The 20,193-nt window shown below is 46.2% G+C and overlaps 1 protein-coding gene across 1 annotated transcript in view; it reads left to right on the top strand.

Moving 5' to 3' along the window:
- The first annotated feature begins 4,486 nt into the window (after nucleotides 1-4,486).
- WDSUB1 (WD repeat, sterile alpha motif and U-box domain containing 1) overlaps nucleotides 4,487-20,193 on the top strand; it is a 68,331-nt gene continuing 52,624 nt past the window's right edge. Inside the window, exons 1-2 of the mRNA XM_090045659.1 lie at nucleotides 4,487-4,807; nucleotides 11,883-12,304. Of these exons, the coding sequence (XP_089901785.1) occupies nucleotides 11,907-12,304 (398 nt within the window). The 5' untranslated portion in view covers nucleotides 4,487-4,807; nucleotides 11,883-11,906. The remainder of the gene's footprint in view (nucleotides 4,808-11,882; nucleotides 12,305-20,193) is intronic.

The following is a 20,193-nucleotide window of genomic DNA, read 5'->3' on the forward strand; positions in this document are numbered from 1 at the left end:
CAAAAACGTGCTCCTTTTGCCTTAGTCCTGCCTTCTGTGGCAGGTCTTAAGGTCTGTATTTCATGGCTAGCGGTAAGAGCCTTCTACTATTACAGAAGGATGGATCTCAGTGGAGTCTAATATAATACAGTACACACTTACCCTGAAATGTCCCAAGATTGTGGTCTTTGGAACTTTCATTTTTAATCAGAAATTCCTAGTTTTAAGTATCTTTTAGAAGTATAGGTTGTCTAGTGAATAAATACTAATTATCTAAAATGCTGGTAGAGCTAATGCATTTGAATAAGGGACAGTTTTAGTTAGTTATTCAGTGGGATTTAGTTCTGCTTTATACAAATTAGAAGTCAGTCCTGTATCTCTACTATGTGAAAAGCTTACAAGAAGATTTGTTCTACTTGACTTATCAATGTTTGTGTATGGCCAACCTCATTACTGACATACAGATTGTACTTTCTGCAATTTTTTAAGTTAGTAATAAAAGAAACAATATAATTATGATTACTGTCTCAAAGAATGTAGCATTCTTCAGAATTATTGGTGGTGTATGGAATAGAAGATGAGGATACCACCCTTGTCACTTGATTGCAGGTATCTCTGTGGTGGAACATGCCTGCTGTTGTTCCAGCAATACAACATGATTGATTTTAGAAGAGGAAGTGAAGAATTTATGCTGCGGCTGAGACTGAAGGGATCCTTTTGGTGGGCACAATAGAAACATGGGAATTGCTGTACTGAGTTAGATTTTTGGTCCATCTAATCCAGGGTCTTCTCTGTAATAGTGGCTAGCCCACATGCTGTATAAGAAAACACAGCCTTTTCTAGAGTAGGAAGGTGGGATAAATTGCCTCCATAAGGAATATAATTCTCCAAAAGGTATCCATGCAATCGATTGTTTATTTTGAAATACAAAGTTTCCTGCACACAGTTGGCATATCAGTTCTGAAAGGCAGACAGAAGAAAGGAAACTGAGTCAGTGTGTGTGTTGTTTCTGTTCTAATGCTGACTACTTTCAGCAAGTCCCTGAACTTCCCCATCTCGTTTTACTTCACTCTATATACTTTCATACTTTGCACAGGCAAAGTAAAGCTTAATTCATGTCTGTATAAGATTCTGAGATCTTCCAAAGATGAGTAATATAGAAGCTTAAAGACCTGTGTACACATGAACTATCCTAAACAGAGATAGCATTTAAACCATGTTTGTCAGACTCTCATTTAGTATATGCAAGTGGATGTTGTTGAGGAACTCAATGGCCCATTAAAAAATCTCTCAGAAGAGAGGAAGTAACTAAAGTACCAACAAGTTTTATTTTTATTTATAGCACTGCCCTCTCTATCAATGACCTTTCTGAAATTACTTGCCTTATGAAATTAGGTTAGTTATGGAAGCACCACAAGCCAAGTGGATGCGTAGGCAAGATATTTCAAAGGTGTCCAGGACAATTAGATCTGTGACATGACTTACAGCACATTTCTACTGTCATAAAGGTGATGGCAAAAAGATGACTCACTTTCTTGGTGGCAAAGTCCAGCCAAATAAAATTATTAAAAATGTGAGCAGAGTAACATTATTATCTGCTTAGATTGTTAGAACATGAACAGCTGCAGAGAATGTGTCGTGAAAATTGCTAGAAAATCCAGCTGATTTCACTGCAGACTGTGGAGCTGGCAGCCATTTTTACAGATGGAGCGTGGGTGAGCTCCCTCTATGCTTCTAATTGGCCAAGGAGCCCCAGTGGTCCTGCACCTGTCACTGACTGGCTGTAAGAGCTGTCATGTGGCCCTGCCCCACACTGCTGATTGGTGGTAAAGGGTAGGGCTCGATGATGGACAACCCTCACAGCCAATCAGCAGTGGGGGCAGCAGCTGCCCCCCACCCCTTCCCTGCTCCCTTGGGTAGGCTGCACAGCTGGGCCACAGAGGCCATGAGGATTTTTTTTTGGTAAGTTTTTTTTTGGGAGCTCACCAAAAGCTCGGAGCCTGCACTTTTTCACAGAACCTGCCCGAAATTACGTTTTCTGCAAAAATAATGATTTTTATGAGTATGTCCCTGCTCATCATCTGTATTATAATGTAATGCAACCTGTCACATAAAAGATGCAATTCTGTACAGAGACCCTATTGTGCTGGTCTCAGCAAGCCACCAGAGAGCATTCCTAGGTTTTTGAAATGTTCATAATGGCCTAATGATTAGAACAAATGATCAGGCTTGTTTTTCCAGCTCTGTCACTGATGCACAGTGTAATATTGAGCAAGTTTGTTTTGGATCTTAGGCTTCTTGTTTGTAAGAATGAGTATTCTGGCACTAACTTGCTTGAAGAGGATGGAGATCTTTGGATGAAAAGCATTTTAGGAATGGAAAGTATTGTTACAATATAAGTAGCTCAACTGCAACAAATGAAAAAAGACCAATATTTCCATAAAGAAGAAATTATAGAAGGTGTAATTGAGCTTTATTTTGATAGAAAATTAACTAGAAATTACTGGTTGCCTATGTGCAAGCAAATGCAACCTGATTATTTTTGTGAAAACAATACAGTCCTAATTAGTAAAATATATGTTTGGTTCTATAAAAGGGCCAAGATAGCAAAGCTGAAACCAACTACAAGCACAACTGATCATGAAAAATGCAAACAGAAAAACATGAATAACTAATAATAAAAGCACTTTTCACAACATGTTCCAAAAGCCACAGTTCTGCAATCATGAAAAATGCTATTTTAGCTTTAAAAAATCCTACTTAGAAGTAAAAAATACAGCAAAGATTAACACAAGCAAGAGGGTGTTGATTATTTTAATTAATACACACTATTATGAAATGCAGATAGCTGACACAGAAAGCTACAGGTATTAATGAAAAATCCATGTTCTGTTAGGCTAAGGATAATAAATTCTTAAGAATCATTCCAGCTTACTGTTAGTAATAATAACTAGGGAAGATGAGTAATAATAACTAGGGAAGATGGTAAAACAGTTTTAAATTGGCAGGAGTAAGTTTTTTGCCCATGTTCTTTAAAAGATTTGGCCAAGGAAATTCTTCAATTTTTTTGTCAATCTTCATATCACTTCATGCAATTGAATGTTAGGTGGCTAAAGGTGACACTGACAGTATTTCATAACATTGCATCTTTTCTTGCATCCTGTGGCCAAAGTAGGTGAAATGTAGTATCTTCCATCTGTTTTGTGGTTTGACATAAGACTGCCCCTCCCTGCTAAGGGTTCCTAATGGTTGAAATAAAGTACTTATAATTCTGAGATTCATTTGATTTAGTACTGCACAGCATTTTGATTAAAAAAGTTAGTATGCTAAATCAGTAGCAGGTTTAAACAGATTAAACACTGGCCACCAGCAAGAACTCTAAATAAAATCATTAATGGACAGTCATCAGGAAATACAGCTAGCGGTAGTGTTTATAATAGGGTCCCAGGGCTGTGTTTCTGGCACTAAGTTGTTCAGTGTATTTATTAGTGACCTGGAAGAAAAATACAAGGTCATGCTGCTGCTGCTGTGTTCAGAGGATATAAAAGTGTTGAGTGGTGAATAACAAAAGAGCTGTCAGTTGTACAGAGCTATCTAAGCCGGTTGCAATGGAACAACTTGCATTTTTTATGAACGGTAATGTCACGGATGTAGGAAGGAAGAACATCAAGTGGCTTTAAAGGAAGGGATGTTGGATCTGACAGCAGTGACTGGAAAGAAGGACACAGGGGTGGGTCCGGGCACGGAACCAGCTCCCAGTATATGGTTTGCTACGCTGGGTAATGCTGCAGCAGGGAAGGGAGGCTGGGTGCAGGACAGCTGACTGCAGAATTGCAGTAATGACATCCCTACTTGGGAAAGGATGTTGGAAAAAATGGGAAAGGGTTCAGAAAGGAGTCGGGGAAAGATCCCAGCTCTAGAAAACCTGTGGGTCAGTGCTAGAGTTTTCCCCACAACCTTTTTTTAGCTTGTCAAAAGTACCCCTCTTCCAGGGATCTCTTGAGCATACAGTACACGAACTACCTTTGCCAGCAGCAGGATGTTGGCTACTACAGGTTGTGTTTCTCCTGGGGCAGGGCAAGCTGGGATGTCTCTGTCACGGTTGTGGGGCCTGGCCAGGAGAGGTTGGAGCAGGGACAGGGACGATAGGGAGGGGTTGGACAAGAGGTAGGGCTGCTGTTTGAATGTATTCTGGGAGGCTTCGTCCCATGCAGCATTACAGTGTATAGGCTTCACCTCAGGAAGGCAAACGCACGTGACTCTTCACCTTTTAAAAACCCACTGAACACGTATTAAAAGCACACACTGTATACAACGGATTCCACATTTAATATTTACTTTAATAAATGCCCCGTCGTTGATCTGCGGGGCGACTCCCGCGTAATTCCTGCAGGCTCCAGGGTAATCCTGGGGGGTTGGCAACCCTCCCTGGAAGTCCCTGCCCGCCTGAACCCCGCCCCCACGCATCACCCGGGAATCGCACCGCCCCCGCCACAAGCAGGTCTGTGCAGTCACGAGCCAGCCGCAAAGTTGCGCGCTAGAGACCGGCCCCGCGACAGGCCCCCTGGGCGCCCGGCCCACAGCAGTGCGACGCGTCTCCTCCCCGCCAGCACGGAGCCCGCCCCGCCCCCGTCCCCGGCGCGCGACGCGCGGCGCGGGTGGAGCCGGACCGGCGCGACCTGCGCAGGCGCGGAGCTGCGGGGTAAGGGGTGGGGGGCGCGCCTTTGGGCGGTCACGTGCGTACAGGTGAGAGCAGAGTCCGCACCTGAGCGGGGAGGTGCTGCGTCACGTGACTTGCCCGAGGCGGCCCCAACCCCGCGCTGCTGAGGTAGGTAGGGAAGGGGGCGCGTTTGCCCGGCCTGGCCTGGCCCGGCCTGGCCCTCTTCCGTCCCCGCCTGGCCGGGGGCGCCCATCGCTTCAGAGCGGGGCCAGGCGGGCCCGGAACCACTCGGCTCAGATCCGCCCTCTGGGGCCGAGCCCTGCCCTGTGCCGCGCGGGGATGCTGGGCTCGGCTGACTCTTGGCCAAGCCCGAGCAGGGGCTCTGCTGGTCGGGCCCTTCTGGGCCCAAGCCCCTTACTGTGGTTTGGGTACCGGCACACGAGTGCACTCCCTGGAGCAGCTCCTTGTCTGCTCTTGAACCAGCGGTGACGAAGTGTCACTTCTTCATCTCTAGAGCTGGTCCTTGCTGCGCGTGAGCAGCAGCGGAGCTGAAGCGAGTCTGCGTAGAACCACACCGGTCGCGCTGTTGCTTCGGCTTTTGTCAGCATCGGCACAGCTGCTTAGGACGAGCGTAAAAATTACCAGCGCTGGCGGAAATGGGTCTGGGAAAAGCTGTGTTGAATTTGGGGTTGGAGAGATTGGTGCTTTGTGGGAGAAGAGTGAAACGGGTTGGGGAAAAAACTGGCTAGATTTTAGCCAAGACGGCAAACAGAAACGAAATCTGCAGGAGGAATTGTGTGTCTTGCCTGTCATGTCTTCTGCGTGTTTACTAGCTAGCACCATCCTTGCATCCCCAGTGTGGTCTCCAGTGGTCTAGCAGTTATCCTCACTCTGTTCACATGTTGCAGTCTAGTTCTCTTTTCCTGTTCATAGATACAGTGTAACACTGTCCTGGGATAGTTCAGATTTCAAAACCTCGGTCTGTATGTAAGTGGTTTCATGTTGCCATCATTCTAAAAGCATCCTTGAGCAAAGAGACCAGGTGCAATGATCGTAGAACGTTAGGGGTGGAAGGGACCTCAGGAGGTCATCTAGTCCAACCACTCTGGAAAAAGTAGGACCATTGAAAGAGGCAGTTTTTATCTGAAGCTCCCCACCTAGATCACCCCAGCCAAGGTTTGTCCAGCCAGGTCTTAACCTCCAAGGATGGAGAGTCCACAGCCTCCCTGAGTAACCTGTTCCATTGCTTTACTACCCTCCTAGTGAGAGTTTTTTTTCTAATATCTAACCTAAACTTCCCTTGCTGCAACTTGAGACCATTGCTCCTTCTTCTGTCACCTGACATCACTGAAAGCAGTCTGGCTCTGGGGTGAGCGGTTATTTGGGCTGGAGGGCCACTTAACAGCTCACCAAAATGTGTTGGTGGGCGCAAAGCATGAAGAGGGTGGTGGGGAGTTGGGGACATACCAGTTGATTCTATCCGGTCTGCCAGCTGCCACCAGGAGCCTGAGGAGTGAGGGCTGTGTACTGTAGCACATGGCTCTGCCCTGCCATTGCTGGGGCTAGGCTAAGCTGTGCAGAGTGAAAATGACTCCTCCCCGCCCAGCTTCCTTCCGGCGCTATGCAGTCCTGGCATAGCAGCTGTTGGCAGAGGGACCTGTACAGGACGTGGTATGATGCATTGCACAGACTAGCCATCCTCCCACTGACCTGGTGTGATGTGCTGCTGCCACTGTGCTACACCAAAAAACCTGGGGGCTGCTGCCCCAGGCTGAGGTCCCCTCATGGCTGGTATGGACTCCTCTAGTGGCCACAATGCATCATCATGGTGGCCGGGTAGGATGGCTACTTGGAATGCTGCATCACTCCTGGTCCCGATGCCAACAGCCATGGTACCAGGACTGCACAGCTGCAGCACCAATAGGAAGCTGGGTGGCAGTGGGGGGTGGAACAGTCTGCATGCTGTCCAGCCTGGCCCCAGCTCTGGCAGAGCAGTACAGTGCGGGATGCAGCCCTTCATACTCAGGCTTCCAGTGGTGGCTGGGAGACTGGATAGGATCAATTAGCAAGCCAGATATGGGCAAAATATAGCCTGTGGGCCATACCTGGTCTAACTCCATCTTCTTTGGAACCGTCTATCAGGTAGTTGAAGGCTGCTATTAAAAACCCTCTCAGCCTCTCCTCATAAGTCATGTGGAGTAGAAGATACACTGGAGGGTAGGGTTAGGATTCCAAGAGACCTCGACAGATTGGAGAACTGGACAGAAAGAAATCTCATGAGGCACAGTAAGGACAAGTGCAGAGTCTAACCCAGTCTCCTAACCATTTTTGTTGCCCTCTGCTGGATTCTCTTCAAATTTATCTACCTCCTTCCTGTAGCGGGGGGCCCAAAACTGGATACAGTACTCCAGACGTGGCCTCACCAGTGCTGAATAGAAGGGAAGAATCAGTTCCCTTGATCTGCTGGCAACACTCCTATCAATGCAGCCCAATATGCCGTTGCCTTCTTTGCAACAAGGACACACTCTTGGCTTGTTTTCAGCACTGTAACCCCCAGGTCTGTTTCTGCAGAGCTGCTACCCTAGCCAGTTCGTCCCCAGCCTGTACTGATGCATGGGATTGTTCCATCCCAAGTGCAGGACTCTGCAATTGGCCTTACTGAGCCTCATGAGATTTCTTTTTTGTTCAGTTCTTCAATTTGTTGAGGTCTTTCTGAATCCTAATCTTACCCTCCAGTAGGTTGTCAACCGGAGGTACTTGAAAAGGCCCTAGGGGGGTATGCGTGGGTGGGCGGGCACAGAACGCTGCCACGCAGCATCCCACACTACCATGCAGTGCCACCTGCCCAGCCAGATGTCTTTAGGGGGCAGGCAAAGCTTGCACGTGCCGGCTGCTGCCACTCCACATCCGGCCATGCGCCTCGTCCCCTCACCCCACCTGCTTGGTGTCTGGCTGCTTGCCATCACGCCCCCCCCCCCGCTGCTTGGCGGCCAGGGGTACACTGCACCATGTCTGGCTGCTGGGGGCTACAACGATGCAAAAAGGTTGAAAACACCTGCTCCAGTGTATTTACTATTCCCCCCCAGCTTGGTGTCATGCAAACTTGCTGGAGGTGCACTCTGCCATCTTCCAGGTCATTAATGAAGATTTGTACAAAGCCAGCCCCAGGACCGACCCTTGGGGCACTCCACTTGATAGTGGCTGCCAGCTAGACATTGAGCCATTGATTACTACCCTTTGAGTCCAACAATCCAGCCAGTTTTCTGTCCACCTTACAGTCCAGTCCATTCATCCAACCCATACTTCCTTGATTGCGAGAATGTTATGGGAAAACATATCAAAAGCCTTGCGTAAATAGTGGTATATCACATGCACTGCTCTCCCTGCATCCATAGAACCAGTCATCTCATCATAGAAGGCAGTCAGGTTTATCCGGCATGACTTGTCCGTGGTGAATCCATGCTGACTGTTTCTAATCACCTTCTCCAAGTGCTTAGAAATGGATTTCTTGAGGACTTGCTTTGTGATTTTTCCAGGGACTAGGTGAGGCTGACGGGTTTGTAGTTCCCTGGATCCTCCTTCCCTTTCTTAAAAGATGGGCCCTATATTTGCCCTTTTCCAATCATCTGGGACCTCTGCCAACCACCACAAGTTTTCACAGATAATGGCCAGAGGCTCTGCAATCACATCAGCCAACTCCCTTGGCACCTTTGGTTCACTGTGTCAAGCCCCATGGACTTGTACAAATCCAGCTTTTCTAAATAAACAGGTTCAGGTTCCTAAGCTGTTCTTTTACCACTTTTGCTGCTCATCTCCTCCACAAACTATGCTGTCAGGGGCAGTAGTCTGGGATCTGACCTAACCTGTGAAGACAGGTGAAAAAGGCATTGAGTACTTCAGCTTTTCAACATCATCTGTCACTAGGTTGCCTCCCCCATTCAGTAATGGACCCATGCTTTCCTTGATCTTCCTTGTAAAAACCCTTCTTGTTACTCTTCATGTCCCTAGCTAGCTGCAACTCCAATTGCATTTTGGCTTTCCTGATTTCATCTCTGTATGCCTGAGCAATACTCTTATATTCCTCCCTAGTTGTTTGTCCAAGTTTTCACTTTTTGCAAGCGTCCTTTTTGTTTTAGCTCAGTGAAGAGTTGCCTGCTAAGCCAAGCTGGTCTTCTGCCATCCGGCAACATGTAGAGGGTGTACCACCTGAGCGTGGTGGTGCTCCCCCTGTGGGCAGTTGCCACTTGCCACCCTGCTGACACTGCTGGCAGCATTTGCAGGTGGTCTGTGGTTCCTGCTGGCCACTACTGATGCTGCAGGTGGTGGCTGCATGTGATCACCGACCCTTGGTTAGTGCTTGCCACCACCCCCCCGCCGCCAGTGGTGGCTGCGGGAGCTCTCCCACTTACTGCCGCTGGGTTCCTGCTGCTGCTATGCCCCCTACCCACCGGGGGCATGCATCATTTATGTCTGCCCTACTTGCTAATCTTTCTGTGCATTAGATAGTTTGTTCCTGTACCATCAATAAGGTTTTTTTAAAGTACAACCAGGTCTCTTGGACTCCTCTCCCCCTCACACTGGCCTCCCAAGGAATCTGGCCCATCAGTTCCCTCAGTGAGTCAAGTCTGCTTTTTTGAAGTCCAGGGCCATTACTTTGCTGCTCTCCTTCTTCCTCTTCCTCAGGATCCTGAGCTCAGTCATCTTGTTGTTGCTGCTTTCTGAGTTACCATCCACTTCTACATTCCCCACCAATTCTTCCCTGTTTATGAGCAGTAGATCAGAAAGAGCATGACACCTAGTTGACTTCTCTAACACTTGCACAGGGAAGTTGTCCCCAACACTCTCCAAGAAGTTCCTGGATTGTCTGAGCAAGTATTGCCTTCTCAGCAGATGTCAGGGTGATTGAACTCCCTCATGAGAACCATGGCCTGTGATTTGGAAACGTCTGCTAGTGATTTGAAGAAAGCCTCATCCACCCCCTTCCTCCTGGTTTGGTGGTCTATAGCAGACACGCATCACAACATCACCCTTGTTGCTCTCCCCTCTGACCCTAGCCCAGAGACTTTCAACAGGCCTATCTCCAGTTTCATAGTGGAACGCTGAGCAATCATACAGCTCTTTTACATACAGCGCAACTCCTCCTCTTCTCCCCTGTCTGTCCTTCCTGAGCACTTTATAAACATCTATGACAGTGCTCCAGTCGCACAGAGTAACCCACTGAGTCTCTGTTACTCCAACTGCATCATAGTTCCATGACTGTGGAACAAGGACTTCCAGTTCTTCCTGCTTGTTTCCCAGGCTCTGTGCATTTGTGTACAGACACCTGAGGTAACTAGCCACTTGACCTACTTTCCCAGGAAGAATGAAAAGGCCTCCCCTGTTGCCCCCTTCTGTTTGTGCTTCCTCCTGGTCAGCCACTTCCCCAGTTACCTCAGGGTTTTGCTCTCCTTCCCCCAGGGAACCTGGTTTAAAGCCCTCATTAGGTTAGGAAGCCTGTGAGAGAGCTATAGAGCCCTTTTCTCTGACGTTGCACTTCCTTCTGATCGTGAGACCAAAATTGTTCAGTGGCAAACACTGGGCGGAGTGACTGGGGTGCTCTTATTCACAGCTGACTCTTTGTGAAGCCCAAACAGTAGTCCTGCTAGTAGGGCTTGGAGCCCCTTCTGAGTTTGTGTTCTTGTTCTAGTTTTAGCACCAGCTGAACTGGTATGGATTGATTTCCCCAAGTGACTCTTTTTCTGCTCTCTGTCAGAGGTCATTTCTTTGACTCCAAAGTAGTTACTCCTGATTTGCATCCATGAGAGCAGAATTGGAGCAAATCAACTTAGTAACAACACTGCTAGCAATTCTGCATGATTACAGCTGCTTAGAAGAGGCTTAAAAGTCACCAGAACCAGTTGAGGTTGGTTGGATTTGGGATTTTCAGGGGACTGGGGTTTTGGGAAAGATAGGGCTTCAGCTTGGGGGTAAAGCCAGAGCTGAGCTCTCACCTGCCCTGGGCTGGTACTCAAATCCTAAATGAAGCTTCCCTCTCTCTCCCACCATGCTGACTGGTGGGAATAACTTAGTCTTGGATATGGGTAAATAACATAATAAGGTCTCTAGGCTTTAAATATGGAACCTGATCCCATAAAGTAAGTTTTTCCTGGGCATGTCATATGTATTGTAAATTGTTAAGTTTGATTACTGTATTTTCTTGAATTTCAGGTGACCTCCTAATAATTAGATCCTATACGTAGAATTCTTTTTATAAATTAGTAATAATTTTCTATGTATATATTCTAATTATTGGAGGGTTGTCTTTAGTCTTTCCTATTGCTACAGGGGAGCAGATGATGTGGGGGGGGAGAGGGGTGTAGAGATCAAGCAGCTTGATTCCTGCTTATGCCATCCCCCCACAGCCTCACTTTGTCTCTCTTCTCCTTCTTCCTTCTCTTTCCTCTGTTTCCCATTTTCCACAGTCTCTCTGCTCTGCTTCCTCCCAGCCTCTGCTCCGTGCTGTCGCCTCCCCTTACCATTGCTCTGTGGTAGCAGGTTCCATCTCCATTCCAATCTGGGGCATTGAGCACGACTCCAGCCCAGCACCCCTAGCAACTATGCAGGCTGTGCACTGCTGCTGCAGGTTGGGCTGGAGTGGAGCAAAGGTAAAGGCTGGGGGATGGGGAGGGAAAGGGGCAGGTTGGGGAGCAGAGGCTGCTTGGGTCCCGGAGAGATTAGGAAGAAGCTGAGGGGGTGGGGAGATGGTGGCGTGTAGGGGAAACAGGCAGCAGCTGTGGCTACAGTTCTGACCCCAAGTAAGGGCTAGAGTGGGTGCCACATCAGCTGCTTGCCCCCCTCTCCCATGCGATTCTAAGACTTATTTGTGATTCCTCTGTTAAATGGTGGAATCTTCATCTTAGAATAGAATAAATGCATTAGCTTTCTGTACAGTGCCTACTTACCCCATTAAACGCCAGCAGCCTCAACGCAGAGGTAGATGTCAGACTGGAAACCCCTCTATGCAATAGCTAGATGAGTATATATACAGGTTTAATTTATAAGGACTTGACCACATTCCCATTGCTTTCAGTGGAAATACAAATGAGCTTTAGAGAAAAACTGCTTCTTTCAATGGACCTTCTTTTTTCCTGGGTAAGGCAGGTAGATGAGTGGAAAAAATCTCCACATGTCGTTTTTAATGTAGAAGCACTAAAAATGAGTGTATTGACTATATTAACACCTCTCTCTCTCTCTCTAATTTCAGAACATTTTGTTTATAGCAGGTAACATGGTGAAACTAATTTACACCTTAGCTGATCATAGTGATGATGTCAACTACTGTGCATTATCATCGTCCTACTTGGCTACTTGTTCCATGGACAAAACAATCCGCTTGTATTCTTTAAACAACTTTTCTGAGCTTTCTTACTCACCATTAAGAGGCCACACTTATGCGGTCCACTGCTGCTGCTTCTCGTCTTCGGGAAAGATTTTAGCTTCATGTTCAACTGATGGTACCACAGTGCTGTGGGACACTCAAAATGGTCAGAGGCTAGCAGTGCTGGAGCAACCCAGTGACAGCCCTGTAAGAGTCTGCCAATTTTCCCCTGACTCTACATACCTAGTTTCGGGTGCAGCAGATGGTACCATAGTTCTCTGGAATGTGGAGTCCCTGAGATTGTACAGGTGAGTGCCAAATATTTCTAACAAGAAGAATTTTTTTGGAAATGCTATATGCTTGAAGTCTGATATGAAGAGGTTGCTGAGGACCGGTTGGTCCTGTTGAGCTTGCTGAGAGCTGCCAATGCCTTTAGACCTTGTTTTCTCTAGTAAAAATGTGTTTTAGTATCAGTGACTGTCATGGGTAGGAAAGCAATGATGTCATTGGGGAAGTTATACTTTAGACATGGCAGGAGCACTTCTAACACTAAGTTCTCTAACCAAAAAGATGGAATTGGACCCAAAAAGCTGCGGAAAAGTTTGGAATGGAAAAGAAGGCTGGGATAAAGTACAAATTTGAAAATCAGAAGTTATGCTTTGTTAGTATGAATTTAGAGTTTCTTAGATTTCTATCCTTATTTTATTTTTGTTTCAACCTGTCCCTTTTAGGGGAAAATCTTTTCCATTTAAGTTAACACAATGTTCCCATTGATTTTACTGAGATTAGTACTTGTTATATATTGTGTAACAATATATGTTTGTAAACATCATATCTTGGTAGGAAAGGGTTATGACTACTCAGAAGACAATAACCACAAACTTGACCACATCAGAGTTGAGCAACATGATTATATTTTTTAAATTAATTTTAAAATGTTGAATTATCATCAAAATACCTTTTCAATATGTTACGTAGTTAAAAGTCAGTGTGTTAATTAAATACTTCATATTTTATAAAAAAAAATTTTACGAAGTAGAAAATATTAGAAAAAGATCCTGGCACATCACCTGTTTTAGATTGTAATCTGAATTATGTAGATACAGTTGAGTCTGAAATTACAAAACACTGTACTATATGGTGTTACAGTTTTACATGCAAAGCTGGAAAAGGTTGTTTTTCAGTGATAATTTTACATTGGTTACTAGCAGTCTACTTCACAGAACGGCATTCCAGCTTGTTTGTTTATGGATTGTTGATGTTCTTTTAAATAGGGCTGAAAGATTTATCCTTTTCAGAAGGAAAAGCCATCATTTGATGGTAAATGTTAGTCTAACAGTATGTAGAAGGTAAATTTTAAATTCATTTGATTAAATTGTGCAAATAGCAGACCAAATCCTGCTGAAGTAAGAAGGAGGTATGGGGACAGAATTGTTGCTTGGTAGGGAATGATTTTTTCGAATACTAAGGAAACTGTTGTACCCAGTAAAGTATATACCTTTTAAGATTAAAGGGTTTTTAAGTATTGATCCTGTTTGCCTTTTAAATATGGATGAGTAAATTAGGCTAAACCCTACTGTCTGTACTTCAGCAAAGCATTCTGTGAATTTAGGGCAGTGGTGACAGAATTTGGCCCCAGTTGAGTGTAATAAACATGTTCCTTTTACCTTCACTTTAAGTACATTCTTCTATATTAACAGTAAATAGCATGAAGCGTTAGCAGACTTCTTGGGAGTTTTTTTTGGTGAAGAGAACAGCACTTTGGCAAGATTTAATTTATCTAGACAGCAGGGTGAGTGAACACTTGTTTCTGTTAGCAAAGCCTAATATGTTTTTCCATCTCTTCCTGAAAATGTTGCTGCCTATGTGAACTACCTTCCTTTTTGCCCTATATCATAGTTACTTAGATGTGAGCTGTAAAACTGTGCAAAACTAAAATAAATTTATTTAAAAGTTGTCTGAAATACTGTACGTTTAAAGGTTGTTCTATAAAGGATTTTGCCATTTTTTTACTACTTTATGCTGCAAGGAGAAAGTGTTTTTGTGAACAGGATGGTAAATTACTTTTTCCTGCTTTTTAACTTTTGGAAAATCAGTCATGTCATATCCTACAGCAGGGGCAGGGAAGGTATGTACGTGTGTGTGTGTGGGAGAAACAGAAGCCTGAGACTGCAGGGGAAGGGAGGAAGAGGGGGTTAGAAGTAACATTGGGAGCAGGGGGTGTGAGGCTGCAGGGCAGGGAGTGCAGGGGGTGTATAGGTGGTAAAGGACCAGGCAGCAGCTGCAGTTTTGGCCCCAGCTCCAGCTGTCTGCTCCCAGCTACCTTGTATTTGGTTTCAAGATAAGGGGCTTTTTTCCTTTTGTTAAATAGGTGAAAAACCTTGTCTTGGAATCAAGTAAATATGGTAATAATCTAAAACCAATACGTAGCATTTTTTCCAGCACAAGTGAAGAGATCTATGGGGCCAGTTCTTTCTTGGTCATTATCATTGGCTGTTTTGCTTGGATATCTCTTTATTTGACAAGTTGACAGTTTTTCTCTCCGTATTAATTCATGGCTGGTACAGAGGTTTTTTAGCCCTTTTGCATTTCTCTATACCCAAGCGTCCTTCATATATCCTCTGTAATATATCCTGATGTAATACTTTGGGAACAACAAGTCTGTCATTTCTAAACAAGAGTCTATCTATTACTGACAGCTCTGCTTCAACCTGGTGATAAGGACTGGATGTGTATCTTGCAGACTATTCTGCATTAATAGCTTATATTACTGGTTGCAAAGTCTGATCTTGCATCATGGCATCTGCGATTACAATCCACATTTATCTGAAACTAGGCACATTTTCTTAAAAAACAAAAAGGAAGAAAAAGGTATGCAATGTCTAACTCTAGGTTTGGTTCTATTTCTGTTCAGTCAGAAGCTGCAGACAAATTATCTGCCACCACTGACATTTCTCTGGTTTATATTCTGATCTTAAATCATACAACTGCAATTCGTCCGTCCCCCCCCCCCACCTTTTTTTTTGCTTTGCCACCAGTGACTTATTATCCATTTAATTAAATACTGGTTTCTCATACAGAAAGACATGGGACTTTTTACGTTACACCAGAGCTAAAGTTACTTTTTCCAGTTCATACCTGCTGATACTCAGTTTTAGTTAATGCCTTGAAAACACATGCTGTGGGTCTCCAATGCTCCCCATAATTCTGCATGAATACTGCCCCAAGACCCTCCTCAGGCATCTGTAGACCATTCTGTTGATGTTTGCTGTCATACAGCCTAAACACTGGAGCCTTCTGCAGTAATGGTTTAGTAGGCCTGTGCAAAGAGGTTAGCATTCACTTTGGCTTCAGAGTCAGGTGATTCAAGGGACAGTGATTCAATTCAGAGATTCAAATCACTGTCCCAGTTGATTCAGCTGAACCTGATTCAGAGGTCTGGCTGCTGCCGAATCGGCTGAATCTCTGAATCAAACAGGCTTCATCCCTGCCCGCTCTCCCAGCCCCATCAATGGCTGCCCCACCAGGCCCCAGCCTTCTAGCTCTTTTTTTAAAAGAGCCCTACAATCACCCACTGCTGCCAGGTTGGTCTGGGAGGTGGGCGGGGGATGGGAGGCATTTATGAGGCTGGGGGAGCAGGCAGGGGTGGGCCTGGTCCTCATGGCCCCCTCCCCCCTCCTTCAGCTCTCCCCCGCCCCCTACTTACTAGCACAGAGTCCAGGTCTAGCTCCCTGCGGTGGCGAACGGGGTCTTCCTGAATTTCTGAAACTCTCCGAATCTTTTCCAAACTGATTTGGAGAGCTTCAAATCAATTTGGACCTTTTTACTGGTCTCCTGATTTGATTCGGATTCAGAGATTTGGCCGCCAAATCAGGCCTGATCTCTTCTGAATCAAATTAGCACTGAAAGCTTCACACAGCCCTACTGTTTAGCATCTTAAGATCCTCATTGTGGTGTGCTTCCCGTATCCATTGTTTATGCAGTAATGCTCTTAGGTTGCTGCATTTTTGTGCCACATGAGACACAAATTTTCTCAAAGTTTACCATGCCCAGAAACTTTTGCACTTCTTCCTTATCTGTGGGAGGTGGTATATTAGCACTTGATTGTACGCTGCTGGGATCTATCTATATGCCTTCATCCATTAATTTTTTTCCCCCCAGATAGTTATTTCTCTGATTCTAAATATCCACTTTTTCTCTATTGAGTCTTAATCCTGCTGACCAAGAGTTCTCGGAAGCTGATGATCCTGTTCCTCCAGAATACATCTCCATATTAAAGTGACATCTGGATACACTTTGGCACTTTCAGTGCTATCAAATATTTGTTGTATATATTTATGAAACACTTATGGTGCTGAACATAACCCAAAAGGCAATCTGTGAAAGCAGAATCTTCCGTATGGAGTGTTGAATGTGCACAAATGTCTATTTTTTCTCTAATGGAACCTGCCAAAACCCAGCTGATGCATTGAGTATGGAGAAATATGTTGCTTGTGTCATCTTTCCAGGGATTGCAGCCCTGGTGGGAATGGGAAAATGTTCCCCTTTTTTATGTTTATAAAGTTTATTTTGGGTCTAGACAAAGGCAAAGAGTTGTATTTTTTTTCTTTTTTCCTGCAGTTACTACATGTCAGTTCCTCTATTTTTGTATTACCATCCTGAGCCAATCAGTTTCTCTACTTCTGCTTTCAGTCTTTGTCTTTGAGCTAGAGGATTTTTTTTCTGGGAGCACATATTGTAGGAGTTTAGTATTCAGACAGCTCAAACTTATTCTTTGTTCAGCTTCCCCAGCCCCTCAAATACACCCTGAAACTTATCTTCAATTTTATTGTGCTCCTCTACAGTATATATTCTCTGAATAAGACTTAGTTCCTAACAGGTCTTCAGCCCTAATATAGGTACATATTTTCCTGGCACAACCACAACCTGAATTTTTTCATTACCATTTTTTACCTTTTATCTGCAGCTCATGTGCTAGCCATAGGAATCAGTTCCCCCACTGTAAGCTCAGAGCCTTAGCTGCTTGCTGTGAAAGCTTGCTTGCATTCAAACCTATTACAGTAAAATCTGGTATAACATTGGTTTGTGCACCAGTGTTAAGTTTAAAAGACACAGGAGTTCCATTTGTTTCTAGTATGATATTACAGTCTTCTGATGACATTATATCTTGTATAGTTTTTACATACAGCTGTTTGTCTCTGCTTGCAATTTTGCAATTCAAATAACTGTACAGCAGAGTTTCCCAACCAGTATGCTGTGGCATTTTGATGTGGAGCCACACCCCCCTGCCTGCTGCTGCTTCAGGGACAGACAGACAGGTAGCATGGATCCAGCCAGGCAGGGGGCGTGGTTCCAGTCCAAAATGCTGTCCACTTGGCAGTGTGCCATCTCTCCCTGTCAGCATCCGGCTGGCCACATGCCACCCCCATCAGTGTCCAGCTGGCCATGTGTCCCCCTTCTTCCCCCACCCCCCTGCTCTGCGTCCAGTGTGCCACAGTGCTTTTTTGTTTAGGTAAGTGTGCCGGGGGGGTGAAAAAAGTTGTACGCTGCTGTACAGTGCCTGCACACTCTGTTCCTTTCTTTGTCTACAGTCCTCTCTCCTGTATGTTCTTGTCAAATGTTTCAGTCTTGTCCATTTGTTGCAGCTTTGTCCAAAATCAGGACATGACTGTTTGTTACCTGTAAGAGGACTTAAGCAGAGGGGCTCTGTCTCATCATGGCTGGTCCTGCTGTCCCCTGGTTCATTTAGGCTAAGTACAGACAGTGAAAAAGCCCGAGCCTGAATCTGTTCAATGTTTGCAGGTTAGTCTAAGCTCTGTAGATTGAACCAATAAGCAAGTGAACGGGCATTCACTTTTGATTCTGGAAATACAGCCGTATGCCTTCAGTGGCCCAAGCCAGAAGCCTGGGGGGCAGTAGAGCATACCTCCTTACTTGGGTGGAGTAGACAGCTTGGGCCAAGGCTAGCTCGCCCACCCTGCAAGGAGGGTCTGCAGGGGAAGTTCAGAGCATCCTGGGATGCTGGGAGAGTGTGACTTGACTCTGGAGAGGATCTGGGACAGAAGTTCAGTAAACTGATTTAACCTAAATCAGTTAAGTCTGACGCTACACCTATCCAGGTTTATCTTAAACCGGTTTTGGCCATTTTGAAAGTGGTTTATGTGTACTGAACTTCTGTTGTGTTACAGATTTGAACTGGTTTCCAATCGCTTACGCTGGTTTATGTGTAACTTCTGTCCCTAGCCTTAAAGACCTCCCTGATCCTCACTTACCTGCCACACCTTGTAGGGGAGGAGGGAGCGGGGAGGGAAGTAGTTTGGGAGGTGTCCTACCTCTGCCCAAAGCAGAGTGGGGAGGAATCTGATGACAGTGTCTAGCTGCCCAGCAGAACTCCTGGGGTCTACTGGCTCTCTGGGTGTCTCATCACTTGACTTCTCGTGGGTCACGTGGTCACTTGACCACTTGCCTTTAATGTGAAGGTTGAATTGTTGTTCAAACTTCTTCCAGTTCTCTGGCTCATGACTCTGCTGGAGCCTGTAGTTGCTCCATTTTTTTTCTTATAGCTCACTCCATACAATGCTGTCGCCTGCTTTCAAACACTTGTGGTACCATGGCATGTTGTAGATTCAGTTCACTGAGTCAGAAGCCACTTTAACAAAAAGATTTCTTCATTTATGCCAGTAACACCTGGACAGGCATGAGGCTCCTCAAATTCTGCCTAACTCATATGATACTCACAGTGCCTACACAATGGTAAACTTGCTGTCTTCAGCAGCATGTTCTCCCTTGAACAGGAAGAAGTGTAATCAAGTCCAAGCTAATTAGCTTGGGGCAGCAATTGGCACTGTTAGGCTAGGGATAGAAGTTGCACATAAACCGGTTTAAGTGACTGGAAACTGGTTTAAACCTGTAACACAACATAACTTCAGTGCATATAAACCAGTTTCAAAATGGCTGAAACTGGTTTGAGATGAACTTGGTTGAATGTAGTATCAGACTTACCTGATTGAAGTCAAACTGGTTTATGGAACTTGCGTCCCAGGCCCCTTCCTGGTTTAAGTTTAAATCAGAGACATTCAGCTTCCCAGCATGCTCTGCAGCCCTCGGCTAGGTTGCGTGTTCCAGCCAAGTAGGGTTGGCCACCACCCCTCTCTTCCCTAGGTGAAGCACTATCACTATGTCATTGTAGCCTGGGCATGGCGCAGCCCCAGGGGGCAGGGGGCAGTGCCCGTCACCAGCCCTGTGTGGGGGCTGTGGTTTGCAGGAGAGCTGCACCTGCAGCACAGCTCCCTGCCCTCTCCTGGCAGTGGAGCAAACTGTCATGTTGGGCGCAGGTGAAGCATCTGTCACCCACCTCCTGCTCAGAGCAGCACTGGGTGCTCGGGGTGGGCTGCTGTGGGCCAGGGGCTTGGGCAGTGGTGGGGAGGCAGTGGACCACTGCAGCCCGGTTCAGCCTGGCCGAGGGACACAGGCAGCGACTGGCCTGCATCACCCTGTCCCGAGTTCTCGGTGCCACTGCAAGAAGGCAGCAGGTGACAGATGCTTCACATCCACTGCTGCAATGATTCACTCCACCACTGCTGCCAGGAGAGGGAGGGGCAGGTTGCTGTGGACCAGTTGCTGCCTACGCCTCTGGGTTGCAGGGCCAGACTGGGCTGTGGCGGTCCATTGCCTTCCCCCACCACTGCCCAAACCCCTGACTTGCAGCAGCCCACTCCAAGTGCCTGGGGCTGCCATGAGCAGGTGGTAGGTGACAGGTGCTTCACATCTACTTGCTGTGATGGCTTGCTGTGCTTCTGCTGGGAGAGGGAGAAGGGTAGGGAGCTGCACTGCAGCTGCAGCCTGCCTGCAAACCACGGCCCCCACACGGGGCTGGAGGCAGTGGGTGCTGCCCAAGCCACACTGCCACAGTGGGAAGCAATGGTGAGTCATGCTCTGTGACAAGACACAGCTCCTCCCCTCCTGCCTACCTATGCCTGCAGCCAGGTCATGTCCCTCCTTCTCCACCCTCTCCCCATGGCTGGCTGTCTGCTTCTTGGCGGGACTCAGCCCAGGGTGCCGTGTTGGTATGCCCACTGCTGCTGCCTGTAATTAAGGTATTAAACTCCCCCCTTCCCCTCAGGCAACTGGCATCTGGTTGCCATGGCCCTGGGTGTGTGAGCGGAGCCTATCATGGCTGCATTGCACCCCGGCTGCA

The sequence above is a fragment of the Crocodylus siamensis genome, chromosome 4 (genome assembly GCF_052110815.1).
Source record: "Crocodylus siamensis isolate JL-2025a chromosome 4, ASM5211081v1, whole genome shotgun sequence".
In the NCBI taxonomy this organism is placed as follows: Eukaryota; Metazoa; Chordata; order Crocodylia; family Crocodylidae; genus Crocodylus; species Crocodylus siamensis.